This window comes from Aspergillus terreus, genomic scaffold (assembly GCF_000149615.1).
Source record: "Aspergillus terreus NIH2624 scaffold_3 genomic scaffold, whole genome shotgun sequence".
Taxonomy (NCBI): domain Eukaryota; kingdom Fungi; phylum Ascomycota; class Eurotiomycetes; order Eurotiales; family Aspergillaceae; genus Aspergillus; species Aspergillus terreus.
In genome coordinates, this window is record NT_165926.1 from 2,394,323 (window position 1) to 2,419,670 (window position 25,348).

Genomic DNA, 25,348 nt, shown 5'->3' on the forward strand with positions numbered 1-25,348 from the left:
ATCAATTGGCAAACCGCAGCCGGATATCGTACCGAGCCACGCCTAACGATTCTGGTATATATAGAACATTCGACAGTATTACCCCTGACATAGACTCGAGAGTCGATCGAAACAATCGCCTAAACCAACACATTCTGACGGGAAAAAAAGGAAACCGCTTAGTCGACATCGATATTCTGCGCGCGCAGCTCGGTCTTCGCCTGCTCAATCTGCTTCTGTAGCTCGGCGTGTGCCTCGGGGACGTCGTTGAAGGTCAGGATCGCCAGGCCCAGTCGGCCGAGGAGGTAGGCCCCGAATGACATGACGGCGTAGAAGGGGAGCTGGGGGAAGTGGGTGTTAGTGGGGTGTGCGGGAGGCAGTGTATTGCATGCGGAGACGTACAACGGGGATGACCTCCTTCTGGACGGTCTCATTGAGGGGGACCAGGCCCAAGTAGAGGACGAGGTAGAGCTGTCGCAGAGAATGGTGTTAGCTGGTGCGTGGGTGCGATTCAGGGTGGTGGTTGGCGTACGGAGGAGACGAGCAGGAGGACGGAGAGGGTCTGTTGGGCGCGCGTCATGGTTGATGGGATTGAATTGAGCAAATTAGAGAATGGGATGGCTGTGGAATTAGAATGAAGTTAGGAAATAATGGGTTAAAGAGAGACGCGAAGGGACGTGGGAATGGAGAGTTGAACTGAACTGGAGAACTGGAGAGGTGGTCTGGCCTTTGAACGCGTTAGGTAAGTCGGTCTCCTGTCGTCTCCGAATGCGCTCCTGGCCGCTGGGGCTGCCGTATTCCACTATAGCCTGGGATTGCGATAGAAGGGTATTATTATGAGGAAATAATGCTATAATTATCTTTTAATGTAGATAATGTATCATCCTGTCTGTATCTGAGGTAGTCTTCTAGTGGTATACTACGAATTATACATGTCCTCATGTGGTGCCTCAGGCCGCCCACACCCATCACCATTATTGGTCCACTCGGGACTTCTCACAAACATCTACCTTCAGTCCGTCGATGATTCTTGACTGTGCTGCATCCCATCACTCTCACTTGATATTAGGTCTTGTACTGCGTGTCTTCTTGACCGAGTCCGGAGAGTCTGTCACCACACACGTTTGGTCGAGTCAGCAGCAAACACATTGACTGACCTCCTCTATAGACCACCATATATTGACCTCGCAGGCTAGCATAGAAGGGATGAGTGACCAAAACCAAGCATCCGCGGAGCAGACGCTCTCAGTTTCGGATATACCGGCCTCCAATTCGGGAGGATTGGATCTTCCTCCGTTGGACCAGGTCCTCTCCGACCTAGGCCCTCTTCCAGCATCATCAGATGAAGCCACTACGTCAGTGTCATCCGAAGAAGACCAAGCTCTTTTCAACTCCCTGCAAAGTGCCCTCATGGAAGCGGAAAACAGCCCAGATGATGGCAATCTCTCTTCGCTGGAGACCGTCCCAACCATCTTATCCAAGCTATGGAGTTGCAGATCGCGCTACCTGCCGCAGGCTGCGGAGGCGTTGGCAAACGGGAGTCGAAACCGTGAGTATCCCGTTGACGTCGTCTTTCATCTGATTAATATGTTATAGCGTCATGGCGACTTCCATACGGGCAGACTGGGATCTTGAATTTCTTTCTTCAACTGCTTTCTTCGAATGCAGATGTTGATACCGGCGTCCGACTTCATTCTTTGCGGCTAGTGGGCAATTCCTGCGCGGATACCGGTAAGTCTGATACCGTGTGTCTGGTATCGACCTCATTCTGACACTCACAGATGATAATAGAGCCGTCGTCGTAAAGGACAACTACACCGCTGTCATTCTTCGGCAACTGCGGAACCCTGAACTTGTCAAAGTGGTGATTCCTGTTATATACAACCTTTGCGTTGATAACGGTAAGTATCCAATCCAGGCCAGGCATCCATTTTTTAACAAGTCATAGAACCTTCCCAGTCGCAGGTGGCTGCGAACAAAATCGTGTATATCATTTTGAAGCTACTAAAGGATGGCGCTTTTGAAGACAACGATACCCTTCTCACCTTTGCCTATGAGCTGATGGAATTAGTCGCAGAACAAGGTATTTTACAACACTTATCTATGTTGCTCCATACTGACCGACACAGAAAAAGGGATCGAGGCATCCCCCAATGGAACCATCTCTCTTCTGATAGACCTTGCACTTGACAAGCAAGCCACCCCCGCCATCTCCCAGTTCGTAACCATCGTCAACTGTCTGACGGCGTATCTGGACAACAAGCGATTCCAAGACACCTGCATATCGAACAACATGATGAGCGACGTGTTGTCCGTGCTCCAACGGTCACTGGACATCGGAGCCGGTCCGCTCGCCCCGGAAGAGACCCAAGCCCTGGCACAGCTGCGCTTAAAGATCAACCAGACCCTCTCGGAAGTCTCCGCGTCCCCCGTATTCGCGGACGTCTACCCCGTCGGCTCGCCGTTGTCACAGACACTGAAGACCTGGTTGAACTCCCCGGAGGACCAGCTCCAGATCTGCGCCTGCGTGATGCTGGGCAACCTAGCCCGCTCCGACGAAGTGTGCGAAATGATGGTCCGCGAACTCCAAATCCACAAGAACCTCATCCAAATCCTCAAAAGCGACGCCCGCGGCGCCGTCCTCCACTCCGCCCTCGGGTTCCTGAAGAACCTGGCAATCGCAGGCGACAACAAGCTGGCTCTGGGCGAAGCAGACATCATCCCGGCCGTCTCACATCTCTGGTCGTACGAGACCGTCCCGCAGGTCCAGTTCGCGGCAACCAGCATCGCCCGCCAGCTGATCATCTCATCTGTCGAGAACATCACCCGCTTGCTGGAGACGCTCCCCGAGGACCAGACCCAGACGTATCTGTCTCTGTTGCTGGCGCTGTCTGGGAAGACAGACTCGACTCCCATCAAGACTGAGATCGGGCGCATCGTGGCGTCGATATGTCGGACGGTGATTCCGAAATCTCGGGAAGAGGATGCTGCCGCGCGGGGACTGGTTGAGCGTTTATTTAGCATGCATGACGCTGTCGCGCTCCCGCTGGGTGATATGATCGCCCAGACGCAGTGGCTTGTTGTGCGAAGTGAGGGCTGGTTTGCGCTTGCGTTGATGGGGTCGAGCGAACTGGGAGCTGGGGCTGTGGTGGGCTGTTTGCTGAAGCAGAATCTGCTTCCGTTGATAGAGGAAGTCTTGCGAGAGAATCCTGAGACCGCAGACGAAGCGGATAGACTCCGGTTGACGAAGGATCGTGATAATATCATTGTTCTTGTTCAGGAGTTGTTGAAGAATGAGGTAAGATGTCTTTCTTCGTTGCGGTTAGGCACGTTCTAATATCCCTTCTAGACTGTGTCTCTTCCCGATGACTGGAAAGAGACTGTTCAGACTTTGATGAATACGCATGTCGCCCAGCACTTGAAGAGCAGCTCAGCGTAGATAGAGCGGACGTTTTGGATGCATGAAGACTTGCCTAGACAATCTATCCAATTCAACTTCATTAACGTATTTACATTTGGATGCAGGCATCTCAGCATTAAGACGTCTGTGGGCAGACAAACTCCCTTGCGTACAGCCGATATCGCTGGAGAACATCGGTAGCATCTAAACCACCATCTGGATCTCCGCCAGAATAATGCGCGGCTAACCCCTTCCCATCAATGATGATCCGGCGTGTGTCCCCGTACGCCTCATGGATTGTCCTCGAATCCAGCACGCCCGACTCACTCTGCTTGAGCAAAAGCTGCAGCGTGCTGAAATCCTCGTCGCCCCGCAAACACAGCAAATTCGGACTAATACTCTCCACGGGATTACTCCACATCGGGAATTTATACCGAAACAGATGTCCCACCTGCAAATGGTAAAGGAACGAGTAATGCTGCTGCGCGTGGACGGTCCAATGGTCCAACCCGGGACCATCCTCGCCATACATAGACGTAGCGATAGGTGTCCGATCCATGTCCTCCTCATCCGCAAGAAGCCAGCGGTGACTGTGCGGTGGTACTGAGAACTCCCCATTGGCTATGAAATTCGCCGGTCCCTCCCAGCGGGGGAGGTCAGCGACGCGCCAGTCTTGCGCAGCGTGCTCCTGAGACTGCGCTGGCGGTAGCTCGGGGAGATAAGGCAGCGCGGTCCCGGGGTGGCTATGTAGCGTCTTCAAGGACGCCTGGTTGACCACGTTCGCGGAAACGAGGGCCGAACCGGCGTAGTCGAGCTTTGTCTTGACGATCGTGGGGATTGTGTGGTCCTCTAGGAAGACGACGTCGCCGTCGATCCAGATGTACATGTTCGATTCGCCGTGTGCGGCGTCATTGCCGGGTTGGGATGTTGTGTACTGGGGAGAGCTGTCGATGAGGGATTCGAGCCATTTCAGGTTTGTCGTGTCGTTGGTCTTGGGGAAGAAGATGACTTCGTCGATGAACCCGCGGTTAGATGCTAGGTTTTTCTTCGGCCTAATTAGCATGTGTTCTTGCGGGGGAAGAAGTATCTGACTTGTAAGTAGCAGTCGAGGATTTCTGTCCGCGCGGACGAGTAAAACGGGACGACGGCGATGATCTTGAAATCATGGGGTTTGCTGAGGTATCCCGATCCCTTGGAAAAGGCGCGAAATGGGACTGCAGAGTATCGTTGGGCGAATAAAGGGAGAATGCCCAGGTCAAAAAAGGATGAGAACGAGGAATAAAGCCCGAGGAAGACTGCAGTCACGCAGATCGAGCTGACAATGCTCCATATCATGGGAGACATCCAGTATGGATCTCGGGTAGACTTTTCCCGACGTGCTTCCAGGTCATATTGATATTCAGGACGACCCATGTTGGATTACTTGCATGGCAACTCACTGCGAGATTGTACCAGGAAGCCATGAGGGCGACAATGCCTGGGCCGGTTGACTTAAGACCGACGCTAGGACAATGACCAATCTGCAGGACATTGTTCATGTCCGCATTCGGATATTTCATGAGAATCTCATCGCGAGCAGTCAACATGGGCTGAATAATGAATGACTTGACCGGATCAGTCGCACGAGAGCCACCGTCAGGAATGTGGGTCGTTCATGGTGTAACTTTGCGCAATGCGCGGGTTGATCGTGGAAACACGTGAGTATTGTTTACACAGTAGGTGTAGGCTGTACGGAGTAGACTTGGATTCCTGCAATGCGAGGAATCGTGGAAACATGTAGCTTGACATCCGCTTGTTTACTGCAAGACAACCTTTCCGTCAGTGTCAATACCCATGGGATTTGGGTGGGGACATGACCTACTCACAGATTCTAACTATTGTATCTCTGCATAATCTTGTCACTCCATGTTGACGACTGTCAGAAGAGATTGCGTCGTTCTACTTGATCTTGTCCGGTTTGTACTCCGGAGTATACCAAGTAGGCGATGACGTCGTCGGCACGTGCATCCGAACCGACTCCGCTAAATCACCCGAGCTCCTCGTCTCTCCTCATGTCCACGCCGCTGTTTACCCTCTATCCTGCGAACGAATGACTCTCCCAAACGGCGATATCCTGCCTCCTGCATGAGAACATGAGGACGGCGGTCCTTTTTGGACGATTCTGTCTCAGATGTGGCGGTAATCCGCAGCTAGCCTCCCGCATTGTTCCTCCGCCGCGGTTGCGCATCAGCCGTGTACCATCATGGACTCAAGGACAATGGGGCCGATCACGAAGGAAAGCCCCCATCGCGGGGACGTTACTACTTGCCTCGCTATCTCCCGGCGCCTTTTTGAAGCTCGCAGAGAAGGGTGATGGGGGTGAGAAGACGGGCGAAATGCAGATGCTCGAGGTGTCGCGCCAAGAGATCCGGAAGACTGTCGCAGAGGATGCGCGAGGGCTCACCAGGGTGCGACAGAGGCTGTTTGTCTTCTGGTACTATTATATCTACGATCCTATTGCGACGGGCTTCAGATTTGTCCATTTGGCGGTCGTCTTCCTACCCGTCATCCTCACCATCCCAGCTGTCTGGCTAGGGAAACGAATCCAAGGCCGCAAGGATGTTCGCACAGGCACGCTGTGGTGGTATCGCTTTCTGGTCAGGTCGATGGAGCGTGCCGGGCCGGCTTTTATCAAAGTATGTCTACTCTTCCAGAGCGCCTGGTTCTGGGGTTGGTTGCTGACACGACCTAGCTCGGACAATGGGCTGCCTCTCGCACCGATATCTTCCCTCCGGAAATGTGTCAGATCATGTCTTCTCTGCACTCTAATGCACCTGCCCATTCTCTCCATGACACCAAGAAGACCATTGTCAAAGCCTTCAATGGGATGCGATTTGAGGATATCTTCGAGGAGTTCTACGAGGAGCCCCTTGGAGTCGGTGCCATTGCGCAGGTGTACAAGGCAAAGTTGAAGCCAAATCTCGCGGAGGCGGACAGCAAGCTCCTCACGGGTGAACCGCAAAGCCTGCGTGAACGGGTCCGAAAGAACGTCGATGTCCTGGTGAAGAGCAGCCCCCGGCGCGTCCCGTCGTCCTACGTGGCCATCAAAGTGCTACACCCCAAGGTGGAACGCGTGATCCGTCGAGACCTCAGGATCATGTCGTTCTTCGCGACCCTGATCAACGCAATCCCCACGATGCACTGGTTGTCTTTGCCGGACGAAGTCCACCAGTTTGGGGAAATGATGAAACTGCAACTGGACCTCCGGATCGAAGCCTCCAACCTTAATAAGTTCCGCAAGAACTTCAGGTCCCGGACCACTGCGTGGTTCCCTTTTCCCTACATGGATTATACGACGCGCGAGGTGCTCGTGGAAGAATTCGCCCATGGCATCCCGCTGTCCACGTTCCTGGAAGTGGGAGGCGGCGACTACCAGCAAGAGATTGCAAGTGAAGGACTAGACGCCTTCCTTCACATGCTCTTGATTGATAACTTTGTTCACGCTGACCTCCACCCGGGCAACATCATGGTTCGCTTCTACCAGCCCAGCGAACTGGACATTTCTCTCCGCAAGCCGGACCGCGCCTCGGACGCCCCAACCGCTGCCGAAGCAGACGTCACCGAGACTATACTCTCTCGACTGCGTCCGCATGCTCATGATCCAAAGGAGTGGGAGAAGGCGCTCAACCAGTTGAACGCGGAGGGGTATCGCCCGCAATTGATCTTCATCGACACCGGCCTGGTCACCGAGCTGAACAACACCAACCGCAGGAACTTCCTCGATCTGTTCCGTGCTGTCGCAGAGTTCGACGGGTACCGCGCAGGCCAGCTCATGGTCGAACGGTGTCGCCAACCAGACGAGGTGATCGACCAGGAAGTGTTTGCGGAACGAATGGGTAACCTCGTCCTCAGCGTCAAGACAAGAACATTCGCATTGGGCAATGTGAAGATCGGAGATATCCTCAGCAAGGTGCTCTCCATGGTCCGCGACCATCACGTACGACTTGAGGGTGATTTCGTCAACGTGGTCATCTCCATACTCCTGCTCGAGGGGATCGGACGGACCCTGGACCCGGATCTTGATCTCTTCAAGAGGTGAGTACATCTTCTCCTCTATACTGTGTACGCTCTGCTAACTGTGTAGTGCTCTTCCTATTCTGAGAGCCCTTGGCTCCAGCCATACGTTCTTGGAGAATATCCGATCGGGCGACACGTCCATGCTGCGCGTGTGGGTTGGTCTGGAAGCGCGTGGCCTCCTTCGAGCCAGCATTGAGAGCGTCGAACAATGTGTCAAATACGATCTCTTATCTCCCAATATCTAAAAGGAGGACCAACCACGAAGCTTGGCATTGGGCTAGACTAGACCTATCAGTGCTTTGGCCTGACTCGATTCGAGATAGAGATTTGTATAGGTGTGGGCGGTTGTTTGGCGTACCCCTGGTCATTAGCCTGTCACGATTGTTTATGATGTGATTAGCATGAATGCAAATATGTACATTAATAGTTCATAATTCAACTCCTACGAAGGTAATTCTTGCCAGGTAAATATGTGATGAACTGGTTGCAACTATAATACAACAATAGACACAATGCTTCATTATCATCCAACCCATTATCCAAGGCTACAAAATGCCAACTTAAGAAAAGTCCATAATAATACAATGCCCAAATGCAAAGCAATTCGCCCACAGTATGGATGGAAGCCGCCAGACGCCCGCGCCGTGCTGATAGAAGTATCGAGAGTGGAGATTCAGGCCAAGTCAGTGCACCGAGCGCTCAGTTTCCGTTCTCGCGAACGGCAGCACCGCTGGCGCGCCACCACACATCGCCGCCCCATCTCATCAGGCGCTCCACGGCGGCAGTCGGCGAGTCCAACGCGGGCCGGATATCAAGGTAAAAGACAGGCTCGCCGGTGGGCTCCGGGGGCCCGGAGTAGTAATCGATAACGTAGCGGACTTCCTTCGGGCCGGACGGCGTCTGTCGCAGCACGTACCAGTCATGGCGGTCGAAAGGAGGGTTCGACCTGAACACATTAACACCACATCTCCGCGCAAAAAAGGGAAAGGAAAAGAACTTACTCAAACTTCGCCGGATACACATACCCGAGCGCCTGAAGAATCCGCGCCTTGGGCGTCAACTCCTTCGGCCGGCCCTGGAACCGGAGCAGCCGGGGCTGGGGCTCAGCATCCGCCGCGCCGGTCATCTCGTCCCGCATTGCGTCCATAGCGATATTCTCCTCGCCGCGACGACACTTTTCCCACCCGTGCGCCAGGCCGCGGGCGAAGATGCGCTCCCACCCGACGATCTCGGCCCAGGCGCCCTCGTTCAGGAAGTTGTGCACGGCCACCATCGCCTCGACCGCGTCCTGCGGCGTGTCCGTGTACCCCTTGCGCAGCATCGCGTTGTACATCTGCTGCGGCGACGGGTACTCCCAGTTGCCGTCAGTGTCGCCGCGCGGTATGGATGACGGCTCGCGGTCGATGGGGAGATCGACGGTTTGGTTAGGGGCGCGCTCCTGGGAAATCGAGGAGAACATGTAGTTGAGGGGGTTGAGTTTGGATAGTGTTGAGGGTTTGCTGGGGGCCGCAGGGGCCGCGGGGGGTGTGGGCGTCTCGGTTTTGGGCTTCGGGGGAACGAAGAATGGCGAGTCGACGGAGCGCTGTTCGGGTGGGATGGGGCAAGCGCTCGGGGATGTAGAGGATGCCGGTGGTGTGTTGGATGCATGCATGGGACAGGCAGGCTGTTTAAGGTCAGAATTAGATAGACTCTGGTTGAGGATGTGTTTACTGACAGGAGGAGTGGCATCCGGAGAGGCCGACATGTGGCTCGGAGTCGCAGGCATTGCTGGCTTCGGCGCGGTGTCTGCCCAGAACCAACCCATGGTGGAGATGCAGTAATCAGGATATGAGGTAGGCAGAGTGGACGTGCGACAAGAGGGAGGAAGGCTGTATGGAGTGAAAAAGGCGTAGAATCTTCCGATGAACAGTATGAGTTCATCACTCCGATTATTTTTATGCGCCGCCGGAAAATTCCCGCCGATTATCCCACGTGACATTCCGGCCTTATCGGCCAATCAACGATGCCGGATTTACTACGCCAGGCAATCCTATACAAAGACCACTAAGTAAAGATCTATGGCCAATTTCCCATGCATACAGGTATATACAGGATCTATAAGAGCAAGCGCCTAATGTGGTACATTATGGAGAAGGCCTCACGTGCTGTCTTCTTGAGCTAATACCGCCATAGCCTCATCCCAGACCGTCGCCCAGATCGATTCGTTGGTGCTGGGAAGATAGAAGTATTCTCCCATGACACGAGTAACCTGGCCCCAGTTGTGCCACTTGCAGCTGCGTGATATGTGAGCGAGGCGTTCGACAAACCAGGGACGCTCCACCTGCGCTATCGAGCCCTGGCCACCAATAAACAGGGCCCATGCCACCAGCGCATGGTATTCTTTGGGCGATGACTGTAGACTGCTGTGAGATAGGGCGCTCTTTAGATGTTTTGTGAGCGCACGGCTGAGTCCCGCTGACGGAAGCAGCTTGATAAGGAAGTAATTGAGATAGCAGATCGCAGCAACCCGGGTCACAGTCTCCAGAGGAAGAGGGTCTGGGTTCGACCCTGGGAAGGGCGTATTCTGACCGTCTTCCTGCGTATGTACATAGCTCAGCAGCAGGTGCTCCACTTCGCGGTTCAGATTACGAAAGAAGTCATGGTCGTCATCGCTGAGTGCTGACGGAGACTCTTTGCACATATGGCTGTAAAAGATGATGTCGGTCATCACGTCGAGAATCCTCAATAGCGGGCGACTGAGAATAGGTATCTTATGGAAGGCAATTCCCAGGTTCTTCAGTGACGACCCATCTGGAGGACTTATCCGGCGTTTCACGTCGGCCGGGACCGGATTGGGACTCCATACTAAGGGGAAGACTGTGTCTGTCATCAGACCCGTTGCAGCTTTTACATCAGTCCTGGACATGTTGATCAGTCTGGGCCATGCAATCGATCGGTTTCGGCACACATACATCAGGACAGCAGCCTTTAACGGAGTCATCTCCTCGCGGCAATCAACTAAGCCCCCTCGCAACTCTACCATGTGTTCGAGACAACGGAGGTGTATCCGTGTTTCGTCAAAAAGACCGACTATAAGCTGCAGGCTATTAGCAAGGATGGTCTACACCGATATTTCGATACGTGGGAACATAATGCCATACCGAACCGGACAGAAGGTTGAGGATGGTACCAAGCGCCTCATTGCTCAGCACTTTTGTAGAATCATGAATCTTCGCGCTCATCTCGGCTATACATTTTCCCTTCATGATATAGTAGTCTTGGTCATAGAGCGGATGGCTCGTGCTCTCTGAAGCGCGCTGTAGGTCTGAATGCCGCCCGGCCATGATAGCCCGATGGGCAGCACACATGGTCATCAGACCGAAGAAACTGCCCGCATCGGTGAATGAGGTGTGAACCAAGAGACCTCTTTTGAACTGTTCGGTGAGCTTATGTTCCTTTGGGAACGTGATCGGAATGAAGACGGTTTTCCCTTTGATTGACGTGTCAGTTTTGCTGGACTAAGATGTACGTTGAGACAGAGGGCCTCCGGATATCCATCGTACACACGGGTACCTACAATAGAAAACTAGTTTGTTGACCATATCAGTGCACATCTCTGCTCCAGGCAATGAGACGAACGGATCCAGAAGCGACGGCGCCAGACCAGAATCAATAAGTGGCTCAGGACTCGAAGAGGATGCAGACGACGCCATATTGCTGGAGGCCCGACATTGTGGCTGCTGGTGTAATACGATCATGTTGCCTACAGGCTCTGTTTTTGCGGATGCGCGTCTCCGAGGCAAGATGTGTTCGGACGAGTTCAGGCCGCTCGACTGCATAAACGGGGTCTCTTTCTTCCTTGCACGGCTGCCGCGTCTTGAAACTCGTCTTAATCCGGCAATTCGCTCGCGTCTACGCACATCACGCATCACGTGGGACCGGATCGCCCTGCGGGCATTGGCATCGTTGATGCGCTTGGAGCTCAAATCGTCGTCATGATCGATAAAAGTGAACGTCGGCTGGTTTGTCGGTGCCATAACTGGTGATGTAAGTCCTAGGCACTCATGGTTAGTGAATTATAAGTATGAGGCGAGAGTGGGAGAGCGAAGAAGAAAAAAGTACGAAGACTGGATGTGACCCGTACGCCGCGTTTTTGTACGCAAGGATAGATTGTTCTCGACGCATAAAGTCCTGGGACGTGTTGCCCCCCGAGAAACAGAACCATCTGATTAAAGGACCCAGCGATAATCGAAGTCTGGTTTTGTCTGGTGATTTGAAGAGATGATAACGTCAACCCACCCACCTGAACCGTATTGATGAGCCCTATGGATATTTGTCGACGAGCGTGGACGATCCATGGTCGATGAGCCTCGATTGTCAGGCTCTCAAGGATCGAAGCCACACTACGAGCTCTGGTGCAGTGTCGGCACTCTCGTGGATGGGCCAGTGTGCAGCCATTCCATTCCTCGTGGCGGAGATGGATCGATCGCAAGATGGAGGCGATTGATCGCCAGTCGAATCGATGCGGAGAAAAGTGACGGATGCCGAGGAGAGGAGCTCAACGATAGTGCATTCGGTGATGGTGCTGAGAGACTTTCGGAGGTGAAGGCAAGGAGATGGCAAAGTAAAAAGGGGAGCAGATCCGTGGATGCGGAATCGCTCAGCCGCGGGGGGCCAGAAAACAGTCTAGTCTAGAAGGGCCCCCGCATTTTGCGCCGGAGACAATGATGTCGTTCACTATTCACTATGTAGGTCTTACTCGGATTCTTCTTCCCAAAACAAATGGAGTATCTTGTATTCCTAAACGCCCGCTCGTCAAGACGCCTTGGTCTTTGGTAATATGCCTAGTACGTACACGAAATGCCCAATCTTCAGAGAACAGGAGAACAGGAGAACAAAAGATGGTGTAGAACAGAAACAATGGTATTAAAAGACAAAAGAAAAGAAGCCATCGGAGAAAAGATGGTGAGAGAATGGAAGGAAGGCGAAGAAATTGAGCCCCAGACAAAGACCAAGCCATTTCCAGATAGCTTCGGAGATCTCAAAATCCCAAGACGGAAAAGGACGGCTTAAACCTGGACATCATGGACCAATCTCGTCACAAGCGCATACCCAAAGACGATCGCAAGGCCAATCCAAAGTCCATTGCGCAGAACCCAGCTCTGTCCGGCCTCTCTGGCGACCTGGCCACCCTCCACGACGGCTCCGATTCCTGGCGCGCTGCCGTTGGGACGTCGGCGGAGAGCATTCGTCTCGGGCGAGCATTTGGTGGCGGCGGCATTCGGATCAGGGATTAATTGCCCGGTGGTCGTATCAATGCGGTTATCTTTCATCCATTTCCAGTTCTCCTCGTCCAGCTCAGGCCACTCGGTACGGAATTTCAGCCCCCCGTCACCAGCTTTAACGTTGTTGATTCCCTTGGCCGTGGGTGTCACTCCTGGGGTCGACGAGACGTGGGAGCCACCGCCAGTGGAGTTCCACCATCGCGACCGTGCCGCCAACACTCTCCGTTCGGCCTCCGAGGCACTCACGCTCCCGGTTGTCATTTCTTCGCTGGTCATAAACGAGAGCAGTCCAATCAGGATGGTCGAGACCTCCCATGCGGGGTTGAAGGATTTCGGATGAAAGTCGCTAATACTGAGACAGAGTCGAGTCGAGGGCTGGAAACGCCCACTAGGAGTATGCATGCGGATTGCCGGGGGCGCAAATGGGTATTCCGGAGGAAACATCAGGGTACCCCAGTATTGTCCATTTTCATACGGCGTTCCAGGAGGGCCCGTGAGGATGTAATGCCACCTAGTAGATTGTTCGTCAACGTCGTTTCAAAGAAAGGTTCTGCAAACTTCGTACTCTAGGATGTTCGATTCCGACGGATGCGCGATGATAAACGGCGGGGGGTTCTTCTGGATGTTTTGGTACTCGCGAGTGAGCTGTATGCGGTCAGTATCTTACATGAGCCTCACACGAATGAAGACCAACTGACTCTTTTAAACGCCGCCTTGGTCGCCATCTTCGTTGCGGTATGGATATCGGGGAAATTGGAAGTGTAAGATTGGGATGGCAAGACTGGAGTATCTCCCAACAATCCGGCCCAAATGCTTGTCTTTATCAGCCTCACGCCAAACTGGTCAATCGCCTGCGTGTCGAGAGTGCGACGTCAAGGTACGGTGTATGTGAAACGAAGGACTCTGACGTGGAGGAGGAAGAAAGTCGTCGGCGGCGGGTCACGTGCCCGGGGGATGGCCTCATCTTCGCGAAGCTCCGGGCGACTCGCGAAGATACCCGAGAACGTCTTCCACGGTTTCCTGGCCATTGCAGCCGCCGCAATGTCCTCCCCACTGTCTGCCGAAGATGAAGGCGTACGTACATCCCATAGGTCCTTTGGTTCACCGCAAGGCCACTTTATCTAACGGTTTCTTGTATTGGCTAGATCTTCGAGCGCCTTCAGCAGCGCGCCGATCCGAAGGTGCTGGAAGAACAGCAGCAGGCCGTCAACGAACGGATGCGTGCGATCTACCAAAAAGCACAATTGCGCCTCGGTGAATTGGTATGGGATCTCTTCCCTTTGTGCTTTTCACCCCCTTCCTGGCGCCGGTCTACATCTAGAGAGCTAACAGTATCTATGATATCAGATCGACCAGAATTCCACCCTGCCGTGCGCCATCTCCTCGATCCAGGTCCTCAATGCCACCCACACTCGCAGAGGTTTTCTGGAACGTATATTCAATCCTCTCTTAAGCGTCAATCAAAAGAAAGCCTACACGCTCTCCGAAGCCCTGCAGGAAGTCTCGGCACGGGCGGACAAGCTTAATAGATTTGGTTTGTAGCTCCGGGATTGTTAGCCACCTACTACCCAGCTAACGGGTCGCGTTAGATATCTTCCAACAGCCAGTCTCCGTGTACTTGGATCAATCCCCCGACGCAGATGTGAGGACCGGCCTTCCGAACCTTGATGTCTATGTCTCCGTCAAGGAGAAGCCCCGCATCCTCTTGAAGACCGGGACTGATCTCGGAAACACTGAGGGATCTGCCTACGGTAACCTTCTGTACCGCAATGTCTTCGGAGGCGCGGAAAACCTCAACCTAAACGCCTCGTTGGGCACCCGGACCAAGTCGGCCTACCAGGCTACCTTCGAAACTCCAATCCTGAGTGACCCGGACTTCCGTTTCGAGCTGGGCGGAATCGCCAGTGCCACGCAGAAGCCTTGGGCTAGCCATGAGGAGGTCTTGAAGGGCGGTTGGAGCAAGCTTCGGTGGATGAGCCAGTCCGGCAGTCGCCAAGAGGTTGGCTACAGTGGCTTCTGGCGCCAGATGACCGGCCTGGCCGAGAATGCATCCCCCACCGTGCGCGCCGACGCAGGAGACAGTGTTAAGAGCAGCATCTTCCACAGCTGGACCACGGACAAACGGGACAACGCGCTTCTTCCCACCCGCGGCTACTATGCCAAGGCTTTCAACGAATTGGCGGGCTGGGGTCCGCTCAAGGGCGATGTGTCGTTCTGGAAATCCGAGATTGAAACGCAGAGTGCTGTGCCGATTCCAATTCCGGGCGTCAAGGGTGACAGTGGCGTGTCCTTTAGCACCGGGTTCCGCGCCGGTCTCCTCTACCCTCTTGGCCTCGACTCCGACTCCCGTCCTCAGCTCTCTCGCGTCAACGATCGGTTCGTCCTTGGTGGTCCGACTGATGTCCGTGGCTTCCGTCTCTGCGGCCTTGGACCCCACAGTGGAGCGGACGCCGTTGGCGGGGATGTGTATGCGGCGGGAAGCGCCAACCTGATGCTCCCTCTCCCCCGGGTGGGTGTCGAGAACCCCCTGCGCCTTCAGCTCTTTATGAACGGCGGTCGGCTGTTGCCTCTGCGCACTGCAAACAAGGACGTGCCGACTACCAGTGGAGAGGTGAAGGACGCGATGATTTCCACCATCTCGGAGATTGGAAACGGCCTGCCTAGCGTTGCGGCCGGTGTTGGACTGGTGTATGCTCACCCCGTTGCGCGGTTCGAACTGAACTTCTCCGTGCCGCTAGTGGTACGGAAGGGCGAGGATCACCGGAAGGGATTGCAGTTTGGGGTTGGTATTAATTTCCTTTAAAATAGTGGTTGAATGATGTTATTGCGATACAGCTAAATAGAAGCTGGTGTTTGTATTGTACATATCTCCCTGAAGAGTATCATGCACGGAGTTTGGTCGCGTCAGTAGACACGAACATCTAGTTACTAGAAGTATCATGTACACCAAGCATCTATTCATACTACTGGTGTGCTCTACCTGTACCTACGTAGATTCCCCAGGCACCATATTAGTCAGCACACCGCCTGTCATCACTTTCTCCCAGTGTCCCTCCGCATAGCTCGTTCAACTGTCCTCTTCTCCCTATTCTCTTCTCTCTCTCTCTCCTCCCCACTCCTATCTTCCACAATGGCCCAGTACTACCCACAGCAGTCCTACGGCCAGGCCTCCGCCTCGGCCCAGAACCTCCAGTTCTACCCCTCGTCGTACGGCGGCGTCTCCGGCCATACAACACCGTCCCAAGCTTCCTATGGCTTCGGCGCCCCCAACCCCAGCGCGCCAGCCTACCCCGTCGGAGGCGCTGCGTACGGTGGCTTCGGATCCCCCGCCGCAGGAGTGAGCGGTCGGATGGGCGAGCAAGGCGGTCTGCGGACGGGATGGCTCGCGGCGTTCGGCACCGAGGGCTACGACGGCGAGCCGCCGTTGCTGGAGGAGCTGGGGGTGAACTTCGAGCATATCCGGACGAAGGTACAGCCTCCCTGTTTTTACAGTTAAACAGACAAATGGGGAATAGACTCGCTGACCCTGATCAGACATTGACTGTGCTCAACCCCTTCGCCCGCATCGACCAGCACCTCATGGACGACAGCGACCTCTACGGCGCCCTGCTCTACATCGTTCTCTACGGCACCTTCCTCCTGCTCTCCGGCAAGGTCTTCTACGGCTACATCTACGGCGTCGCCGTCTTCGGCACTGTCGCCCTCCACCTCATCCTCAGCCTCATGTCGCCCGCCCTCGACGCCCCCAGCCCCTCTCCCAACGCCGCCGACCCGGCAAACTACGATCCCCATCACAAGCCGACCCTCTCGGACGCGTCCGCCGCCGGCCATTTCTCTGCCACCCTGACGTTCCCGCGCTCCGCCAGCGTCCTCGGGTACTGTTTCCTGCCGCTCGTCCTGACCAGTCTGGTGGGTATCTTGATCCCCATGGATACGATGTTCGGGTATCTTTTGACGACCGCGGCGGTCGGGTGGTGCACGTATAGCTCGTCGGGCATGTTCTGTGCGGTGGCGCGCATGCGCGGTATGAGGGGGCTGGTTGCGTACCCGCTGGCGTTGTTTTATGTGGTTTTTGGTATTATGGGCATTTTCTCGTCTAGGGGGAGCGGGACCCTTGCGGCGAAGACGGGGGCTGTTTGATGGGTGGAAGTGGGCTGCGGTTAGATAGGATTTTGTGTTGGTTGACAAGCAAGCATGCAAGCAAGCATTACTGTACGAATATCATGAATCACGCTCTATATACTGGATATTGTATTGTGTTGGAACTATTGGATTCGTAATCTACGTCATGACGTCTTGTTCATTATTATTCTGCTGCGCCTTCGCCTTTGGTCGGCGCCCAGTTCTCAAGCCATTCTCGCGCCTTGCTTATATCCCCTCCGGTCGCCTCCACGGCAGCAACACACCACGGCAGGTCATACGACTTGCCACCGGCGGCAGCGTCCTCGGCAGCAATCATCTCCGCCAGCACACGGCGCTGCTGGCCCGCCTGATCGGCGCAGAAGTAGAACGGCGCCGAGTTCGGCACGTCACCGTGGATAATGACGGCCGAGACCAGCGGCCGGATGGAGGCGAGGATATTCGCGGCGCTCGCCGACGGCGCCGCGTCCGCTCCGCCCCGCGCGACTCGCCCGTTCTTGCAATACTCGTTCTGACACCAGGGTTTCCCGCACCCGGTCATCATCTGCGAGAGGTAACGGCGCTCGATGCGGCGGCGGAGCGCCTTGCCCTCGGGGTCGTACGTGTCCACGTACAGCGGCCCGAAGCAGATACTGCACAGGCCGAGGGTGTCGGTGCCCGGGCTGACGGCGCTCTGGGCGCCCCGGCCGTCCAGCGTGCGGCCGCAGTTCTGGTTCAGACAGACACGCGGCGTCGGGCGGGAGAGTCGCTCCAGGTCGTGGTGGCGCAGATGGGTCTTCATATCGCGTAGGCGGATGATCTTGTTGCAGAGGTGGCACTCGGTTGTGCGGCCGCCGTCGACGAGCTCGTGAGGCGTGAGTCCGGAGACGAGGACTTCGGGGTCGTGTAGGTCCGGGTCGGTCTCGCTCTTTTGGGGCACGACCAGGTGGCAGAATTGGCATAGGATCGGCTTGGATGGACAGTCTGTTGTGCGATGACGGGCGAGCTGGGGGAGGCCGTTGGTCGAGACGCCGCAGGCGGGACAGGATCGTTGCGTGTGGAAGATGCTGTCGTGACGGTGCCTGCTGGCGTCATCGTTGCCGTGGGATGAATCATGGGGGCAATGCCAGTGGTTCTGCCATTCGGGCGACCTCTTCTGGAAGACGTTGTGGCACTGCGTGCAGACCACATTGTTTCGGAGACAGAAGTTCTCGTGCAGCATCAGCGTCCGCTGGGGCACCCACTGGAGACAGTTCTTGCACTGGACGTCTTCTGGGTCATGAGTCTCCCCCGTCTCTGTTGTCTGCTCCTCGTCGGACGCCGTTCCAACCCGCAGCGTATACCGTACAGGCGACGTCGACTCTGTAGTATCATCCGAAGCTGAAGGCGCATGCACAGCTATGTAGAGCGCCTCCGCGCCCTCCAGTTCCACATTCGTCGGCCGAATGCTGATGCGCTTCGACGCGCGGCTGGAGAACTCGCCAAACACATGCTCATCGTCCCTCGGTCGACTCCTCTGCCGCGCAGACAACGGACTGACGAACAGGTACACCTCCGCGTCCTCGACGCCCTCCACCTCCACGCTCACAGGCCCATCTCGGTCCCATTTCTGAACCTCGTAGTCGACATACTCTCCAGGCACAACCTGTCCCGCAACCTCCTCCCCCACCCTAAGCACCCCGCCAATCGAGGACCCGGTCCTCGTGCCCGGCGCCCGCGACGCCTTCTCCAGCCGCTTGCGCAGCGTCTCGCGCGCCTGCTCCTCTGTCAACGCAACGATATCCACCTCCAAATCCGTGTCCACCACACAGATACCATCCCCCTCGGGCTCGACCTTGTCCACCAGAAACCGGAACGACTCCTCCCGGCCCCCAGACACATCCAGCACCTCCCCCGTCGTCAGCGTCGTGTAGTTATCCCGCAGATGCCGCTCCAGCAGCGCCTTCCAGTCCTCCGGGTCGTACCCGGCCTCTAGCGGCCGCAGTCGCACGTACGTGCCTTTCGGGAGCTGCTGCGCATGCACCGTCACCGTCGGCGGCGGGCCCGTCGCATCGTCGGCCTCTGCGGGCCGCGCATCGTCGATCCCAAGGGCGTCCCGCAGCACCCCGCTCAGACATACTTCGTTGTCGGTCGCGGAGAACTCGCGGATACCCGCGTAGATCACGCGGTTGTTGAGCGGGTTGACGATGCGGAAGGTGAGCGGGTGGGGGAGGTGATGTTGGCGGTCGAGGGCGCGTTCGCGCGCGTGCGTCTCGGCGGCGAAGGTGTGCGGGTTGAACGGGTCGAAGGTGCTTGTGTACGGACGAGGGGGCGTGCTCGTGCCCTGCGGTGAGACTTCTTGTAGCGGGGCGGCGGCGAGGAGCTGCTCGAGCGCGGATTGCGGGAGGATGATCTTGTCTCCGGGGAGTTTGGGCGTGCGCTGTGGAGGGGTGACGGTGAACTGCGACGACCAGCGCAGAGTGTCGTGTACCGTCGCCATGATTGCGCGGGGATTGTGAGCAGGGTCAAGGGAGGGGAGCGAGGGGAATCATCTTAATTGATGTTGAGGTGAGAAGTTGGAGAAGCTCCGCGGGCGTTCTGGAACTTACCGCCCGATTTGTCATCCGATGACATAGTACAGATCTATATCTATACCCGACGGTTCTACTCGAATTGTTGATCATAACAGTAGCAGTGGAGATGATTGACTGATAACTGATTACAAAAGACTCGCTGCGCTTTAAGGAATATCATAGCATCGTAGACAGTCCAAGACCGCCCCCGGAGATCCTGCTCCTCGTCTAGGTCAAGATCGAAATAAAGGAGTTTCTTCAGCTGTCAATAGAGCTCCCTCATGCGATGTCGTGCACTAGTATTGCACCAGTCACACTAACTTCATCAGTGGCTGTCGACTCTATATATCGTGCTTGGACTTACCATGGTTGGAGAGCATCCCTCGTTGTGCTCTACACAATAATCCCCTTGGCAATTCTGACATGTGCGTTGACATTCAAGTTTACAGGCCGCGCACTGACTCGTTAGTCGGGAAATGTCATGAAAAAGAGGCCTCACTCACAGTCGGTCCACATTCCCAGCAATCCTTACTCACTCCAGATTCAAGCCTCTACATGCCAAGTTAGTGTCATTTGCAGCTACAATACCAGGACAAGAACATACACTTCTCTCCGAGTCCGCAGAGCTGCTGCGAGGTCCCCGGACGGCAGTCTGGTGAGGTGATAGGTTGATTTCCGCCCGTTCCGGACGAGGCAAACAAGTATTGCAGAACCATTTGTGGCAGCGGTGGCACCAGCGGTCGGTCAGACAATCCGTACAGCGAGCAATCAGCACCGGATGCTCATCAGGGAACAGAGCGGGCCGCTTGGCGGCTGATACGGCGGATGAATGGAATGGGGGCGGGATCAGCAGTGGGAACTGCGAGTCAGGCGACTGTCCCCAGATTGCCGGGCCTTCAGGCGAGGTATGGCACCCGTCGCATCCTTGCGGACCTAACGCAACGGTTGCAATCGCTGGGCCGAGAAGTTGATTCTCGGGTCCCTGGCCATTCTGGTTCTGAGCAGCGGGGATGTGGGAATCGGGAGAGTGCCGTGGCCCCCGGCATAAAACTGCATCAAACGCGATGATTCCCTCACACTTCTGGATTGTCTGAGCCCAGCCGTCTTCAATGGTGCGAGGGAAGAGCTTCCCGGAAGGGCGGTACCACGCATTCTGGCGGAACCACGGCTGCTCGTCCTCGGACGGAGTCGACTCTTCTTCTGCTGCGGTTGGCGCGCATCGGGAGCTCCACCAGTCACGATACTTGCTCCTCACCATGGCCCGGGGATGGGCTACTGGGGTAAAATGATAGATACCCTTCACTCGCGGGGTTCCTTCGGGGCGAGACGGCCGCACGGCATACTGGAGAACCTGCATCAGTTTGCGCTCGTTCAGGTGGCGACAGTCCCGGATGGACAGGATATTGATGTTGAAGCGGTCCGTCAGGATGATATCCGCAACCAAATCCGCTGGGACCGATAAGCCGTCCAGCACCAGAGTGCGCACGTCTTGTAGAATCGATTGCCGCTCCAACTTGGCGAAGATTCCCCGCAACGGTCCGGAGTAGAATTCGTCCTCCGTCAAAGACTCGTCCATCCGTTCACTCCTCCAGACCTGACCCCCCGAGTCTAACGGAGCTGTGTCGGACAGATGTGCGCCACGACATTGAGAAAGATCGAGGTGTCGAAAGACATACGGGGTGGCCATGACCATGGTTCGAAGATGGCGCGAGGTGGATGCCAAGGCAAACAAGGACGGAACTGACAGGTACGGGGCCATATGGTCGAGGATGAGGCTGTTGGACAGGATATCCACCAGCGATGCGCGCTTGGGGGGAATCACCGTGATGGTATATGTGGGTTCATGGCGGGGTTCTTCCACCTCGACCTCGTCGACCTGGATCTCCTTCACGACCGGAACCAGGCCGACGTCCTTGGGCGACAAGCGACGGGAGCCATAGAAGAAGTCAGGAGCGCGGCCGATCAGATTCTGACGGTAGGCGGCCACGGCGCCGGGGGCGATATCATCGCCTTGGATATAGATGGGAGCGGCATTGGGCTGGATCTCTTTGAGAGCGGCCCTGGCCTTGGCCAGTTCGGTCTCTAGGAGATCAATGGTGGACTGTAAGACAGCCGGCATGGCTTTGATATTACCGGGGTCGATGGCAGTGACTAGGGAAGACCATAGTTCACCTTCCGGCATGGGTGGGGAAGAAGAGAGTATGTTGTCGGGAGGGACAGGAAGAAAGTGATGAAAAAGGGAATTGTCCGGGATGGAGGGGGGGACTTTAATAAGCAAGTCCGGTGAACAACGTTAGGGGAGGGGGTGACTCGACCGGATAAATGGCCAGCAACCTTGAACCATACAAGCAGTGGGCGATCTTCCAGTCGGTGGTGTGGGGAGGCCAAATGGGCCGATAGGAACGGGAAGCACTAAACGAGCAAGTCCGGGGCAATCAATCCGTCCGGAGACAAGGGGCCGGGAGGGTTTGTTCCGTATTCGAAGGGGTAAGGAGTTCTAGAAGGTGGGATCTGGGGATGCCTAGGTATTTATGTAGATGGAGATGGGCAGTTCGTTACACGGGGAGATGGAGATGAGCTGTATACTTATACTCTGGGTCGAATATCTTCCGTATACTCCTACAAAATAAAAAAAAGAATACAATCTGAAAATAAAGCATAAGGAGAAAAGATCAATGTAGTCCGTAAGTACAGGGACAACGGCTGCTCATCCAGATTGGCCCACCAGATCCACCGGGTCATCGGATCTGGGCCCCCACCGGCTTTCTTTTTTTCTTTTTCTCGGAGTACCCTTTTTAATTGTTATTATTATTTCTGGACAGTAGAACAAATGTGCCCTTCCTCAATCAGAACAGGCTCCACTGGTCACGCGCACGTCAAACTTCTCCCCCCAACGCGTCAACCGACGATCAGTCATCCAGATTCCATGATCAATATCTATTACTCCATCTTCGACAGGAGTATATCTCCTTCCTGCCGACAATGGCTGCAGTCGTCTATCGGCCCTGGAAGTCGGAATCCGTGGAGATACATATCTCACTTCCCGATTTGTCCATCTCCGTCTCTCCGTACTCCAGATGACAGAGGATCTCCTGTCCACGCTACGAGGTACAAGTACATAGTTAGATAGTCGACAATCGCCAAGCAATCGTACAGCATAGCGCATTCCTCCAGAATCCAGTCTCATTTCTCTGCCTCTGCTTTCCTTTCTTATCCGTCCTATCTAGGCAACCCTTGCAGATCATCATATCAATCACCGATAGCCTCCATTCCACCTTCACTATCTACCTTACTCCGTACGGGGAACACATCATCTGCATCCCGTCTTGGCGGCTTTCTCCTGCACCTCCCCCCAGCACTGCTGTGTTTCCATCTCCCCCGGATGGTGCTGAGCGTCCACTGACGAGCCCCCATTCCAGCACGCCCCAAGCCTGCTGTGCAAAGTCGTCTGTCTTACAGGCCGACAACCTAGATTGCAGGACAGACCACCATTGGACGCATTCCAGCAACGTGATCGCCACGTACGGTCTGTAGAACACTTGGTACCCTCAGGATCACCAGCCAAGACTCCTCCCTACATACGGAATGCAAGATCAACATCGCTCTAGGCAGACCATCGGTCGTTAGGAGAGCCTCGATCTCCACCGCGCCATGTAAGGAAGCTGGATGTACAAGTAGACTTGGCAATGTCGGAATTATATTCTCTCCGTGTCCTGTCTCCTGTCCTCAAACAATAATGAGCAATAGAGGCACCCAAAAGACTTCCGAGGAAAGAAACTAACACGAACTACTATAGGGTCCCTAATTAATCTGTACTCCGTAGACTTGGGCACCCGAACCTTGCTCAATGATCCGCTGCAGATCAAACACCATTTGAGACCATTTGCGAATGCCAAGCTATCGAGACTACTCCTACAGTAGATACACAGCACAACACAGCCTCGCCATTACCGCATCGGACGAGGATCCTGCATTCAAACAAACTCAGACGCGCCTATCAGAGACTATTCACATCCCACTTATGGCCGATGTAGCGAGTCTAAAATGGCAACTGTCGCCAAGAGGGCTACTATTACATATCATTGCTCATGTGTGATCCTCGCATCTAAGTACAGCCCCTCTACTTGAACAACTTGGAGACAGCCACCTCCTTGTCATCATGCTTGTTGAGGATCTTGGCGGTGGCCAAGTCAAAGTCCTCTTGCGTAACATGCACCCGACGCTCCCGAAGGGCATACATGCCGGCCTCGGTACACACTCCCTTCAATTCGGCTCCAGAGCATCCGTTCATCTTCTCGGCGATCTTCGTAAGGTTGATGCCTCGAGTGAGGTTCATCGAACGCGAGTGGATCCGTAGAATATCCGCACGAGCTTCGACCCTATCAAGAAACCATCAGTAATCGTGGACTTCGCTGCAGAAAATGCACAGGAACTGAGAACTTACGACGGCGGGGGGAACTCAATCTTTCGGTCGATTCGTCCAGGACGCAGAAGAGCCGGGTCCAGGATGTCAAGTCGGTTAGTGGCCATGATAATTTTGATGTTCTTTGTCGGCTCAAACCCATCCAGCTGGTTCAGCAGCTCCAACATAGTCCGCTGGACTTCCGAATCACCACCGCCCGCAGAGTCTATCCGACTGGAACCGATGCTGTCGATCTCGTCCATGAAGATAATGCTGGGAGCATGCTCACGGGCCATGACGAACAGCTCACGCACCATGCGGCTACCCTCACCGATATACTTCTGCACCAGTTCCGAACCACTCACTCGGATAAACCGACAGTCTGTATGATGGGCCACCGCTCGAGCCAGGAGGGTTTTGCCGGTTCCCGGGGGACCGTAAAGAAGGACACCTTTCGGCTGTGCGATACCGAGGGATTCAAACAGTTCCGGATGCTTCAGACCCAGCTCGATGACTTCCTTGATTTCCTTGATCTGCTGGTCCAGACCTCCGATCATGTCGTATGTGCTATCCGGAACCTTCTCCACCATCATGAGCGACACTAGCGGATCGACAGACGATGGCAGCATCTTTTCCAGCTTGTAGGAGTCGGACAGCAGGGCCACACGCTTGCCCACGGTGAGCTTCGAGATGTCGACGCCATCGGCAATATCAACGACTGCGCCAATCAGATTAGGACTAGGAATCGGGAGGATATCATATCAAGGAGGCATTGTCGTACCGTATTTTCCTTCGGGGTGCACTTTCACGAGAACCTTCTTCGTACTCATCACTTTCACCACCTCACCGACGTAGGAGCCGGGCTGTTGAAGGAGGCCGAGTTCCTCGCGGAGGAGGCGCACTCTCGAGTTATAGTCATTCCGCTGTGCTTCCAATCGTCGGAGGACTGCCTGGCCCTGGATAATCTCGAGCTTCATGCTCTCGATCTTATTGCGATAGTAGTTGTCGAGCGCCATGATGGACGACGGATGACGCTCCTGGATGATGGCCACGCAACGAAATGGTTCACAGAGCGATGCGAATATTCAGCAATCCCAGAATATTGCAGAATAAGCTGCTTTTAGGAGGGAAAATACGAAATAGAGAAGAGTGAAGAACCGGGATTGGGGAGGTAAGGTAGCTGTGAGGAATCTGGGGGAACGAGAGAGAGCTAAGCTGGTCAGGTCAGTGCTGATATCAGCATCCGCACCAGCCACCACACCAGCCACTAATATTTATGCCTCAGGCGGTAACAGTGGCGGTGACTTACTGCGTACGGTACCTTACCCGGTGGTACGATCTTCCATGGGAGGTACATCGCTGCCTTACGCGGTCTGTACTAGCACCGAGGTACCATCGATGTGGTCGACATCACTATCTCAAGCTTCTGCTGACGTCTCCTCATGCTTCCTCGCGGGCTCTCTGGATTCAACATTATTAAAACCCCGGCCCTCCGCCAGTCATCTGTCACTTTTCTGCATCAACGAGGTCTGAGAGCTGGAGTGCCAACTCTCAGCTGACTGCGGGGGTCCTTATC

General features: G+C 55.1%; 11 protein-coding genes across 11 annotated transcripts; 3 read left to right on the forward strand and 8 right to left on the reverse strand.

Moving 5' to 3' along the window:
• Positions 1 to 158: 158 nt before the first annotated feature.
• ATEG_02748 (dolichol-phosphate mannosyltransferase subunit 3) lies at positions 159 to 559 on the reverse strand (the record flags this gene model as incomplete). Its single annotated transcript, XM_001211926.1, has 3 exons — positions 159 to 320; positions 382 to 450; positions 512 to 559. The coding sequence occupies 3 exons, from the start codon at positions 557 to 559 to the stop codon at positions 159 to 161; spliced, it is 279 nt and encodes a 92-aa protein (XP_001211926.1).
• Positions 560 to 1,185: 626 nt separating this feature from the next.
• Positions 1,186 to 3,418, forward strand: ATEG_02749 (putative GTP binding protein; the record flags this gene model as incomplete). The annotated part of the gene is made up of 6 exons (XM_001211927.1): positions 1,186 to 1,528; positions 1,576 to 1,710; positions 1,761 to 1,880; positions 1,928 to 2,062; positions 2,109 to 3,277; positions 3,329 to 3,418. The coding sequence occupies 6 exons, from the start codon at positions 1,186 to 1,188 to the stop codon at positions 3,416 to 3,418; spliced, it is 1,992 nt and encodes a 663-aa protein (XP_001211927.1).
• Positions 3,419 to 3,515: 97 nt separating this feature from the next.
• On the reverse strand, positions 3,516 to 4,792 carry ATEG_02750 (uncharacterized protein; the record flags this gene model as incomplete). Its single annotated transcript, XM_001211928.1, has 2 exons — positions 3,516 to 4,424; positions 4,472 to 4,792. 2 exons carry the CDS (start codon positions 4,790 to 4,792, stop codon positions 3,516 to 3,518), a joined length of 1,230 nt encoding a protein of 409 aa, XP_001211928.1.
• Positions 4,793 to 5,511: 719 nt separating this feature from the next.
• ATEG_02751 (ABC1 kinase family protein) lies at positions 5,512 to 7,680 on the forward strand (the record flags this gene model as incomplete). The annotated part of the gene is made up of 3 exons (XM_001211929.1): positions 5,512 to 6,054; positions 6,111 to 7,453; positions 7,503 to 7,680. The coding sequence occupies 3 exons, from the start codon at positions 5,512 to 5,514 to the stop codon at positions 7,678 to 7,680; spliced, it is 2,064 nt and encodes a 687-aa protein (XP_001211929.1).
• A 454-nt stretch (positions 7,681 to 8,134) lies between these two features.
• Positions 8,135 to 9,239, reverse strand: ATEG_02752 (holocytochrome c synthase CYC3; the record flags this gene model as incomplete). Its single annotated transcript, XM_001211930.1, has 2 exons — positions 8,135 to 8,381; positions 8,437 to 9,239. 2 exons carry the CDS (start codon positions 9,237 to 9,239, stop codon positions 8,135 to 8,137), a joined length of 1,050 nt encoding a protein of 349 aa, XP_001211930.1.
• A 333-nt stretch (positions 9,240 to 9,572) lies between these two features.
• Positions 9,573 to 11,451, reverse strand: ATEG_02753 (uncharacterized protein; the record flags this gene model as incomplete). Its single annotated transcript, XM_001211931.1, has 4 exons — positions 9,573 to 10,332; positions 10,387 to 10,511; positions 10,576 to 10,904; positions 10,992 to 11,451. 4 exons carry the CDS (start codon positions 11,449 to 11,451, stop codon positions 9,573 to 9,575), a joined length of 1,674 nt encoding a protein of 557 aa, XP_001211931.1.
• A 1,032-nt stretch (positions 11,452 to 12,483) lies between these two features.
• Positions 12,484 to 13,424, reverse strand: ATEG_02754 (ubiquitin-conjugating enzyme E2; the record flags this gene model as incomplete). Its single annotated transcript, XM_001211932.1, has 3 exons — positions 12,484 to 13,210; positions 13,265 to 13,344; positions 13,398 to 13,424. 3 exons carry the CDS (start codon positions 13,422 to 13,424, stop codon positions 12,484 to 12,486), a joined length of 834 nt encoding a protein of 277 aa, XP_001211932.1.
• Positions 13,425 to 13,509: 85 nt separating this feature from the next.
• On the forward strand, positions 13,510 to 15,502 carry sam50 (SAM complex subunit SAM50; the record flags this gene model as incomplete). Its single annotated transcript, XM_001211933.1, has 4 exons — positions 13,510 to 13,773; positions 13,845 to 13,961; positions 14,047 to 14,233; positions 14,289 to 15,502. The coding sequence occupies 4 exons, from the start codon at positions 13,510 to 13,512 to the stop codon at positions 15,500 to 15,502; spliced, it is 1,782 nt and encodes a 593-aa protein (XP_001211933.1).
• Positions 15,503 to 16,191: 689 nt separating this feature from the next.
• On the reverse strand, positions 16,192 to 19,297 carry ATEG_02756 (putative ubiquitin fusion degradation protein (Ufd1); the record flags this gene model as incomplete). Its single annotated transcript, XM_001211934.1, has 2 exons — positions 16,192 to 16,909; positions 17,106 to 19,297. 2 exons carry the CDS (start codon positions 19,295 to 19,297, stop codon positions 16,192 to 16,194), a joined length of 2,910 nt encoding a protein of 969 aa, XP_001211934.1.
• A 516-nt stretch (positions 19,298 to 19,813) lies between these two features.
• Positions 19,814 to 21,489, reverse strand: ATEG_02757 (uncharacterized protein; the record flags this gene model as incomplete). Its single annotated transcript, XM_001211935.1, has 3 exons — positions 19,814 to 19,827; positions 19,903 to 19,921; positions 19,975 to 21,489. The coding sequence occupies 3 exons, from the start codon at positions 21,487 to 21,489 to the stop codon at positions 19,814 to 19,816; spliced, it is 1,548 nt and encodes a 515-aa protein (XP_001211935.1).
• A 2,001-nt stretch (positions 21,490 to 23,490) lies between these two features.
• ATEG_02758 (proteasome regulatory particle base subunit RPT6) lies at positions 23,491 to 24,788 on the reverse strand (the record flags this gene model as incomplete). The annotated part of the gene is made up of 3 exons (XM_001211936.1): positions 23,491 to 23,749; positions 23,815 to 24,490; positions 24,554 to 24,788. 3 exons carry the CDS (start codon positions 24,786 to 24,788, stop codon positions 23,491 to 23,493), a joined length of 1,170 nt encoding a protein of 389 aa, XP_001211936.1.
• Positions 24,789 to 25,348: the final 560 nt, after the last annotated feature.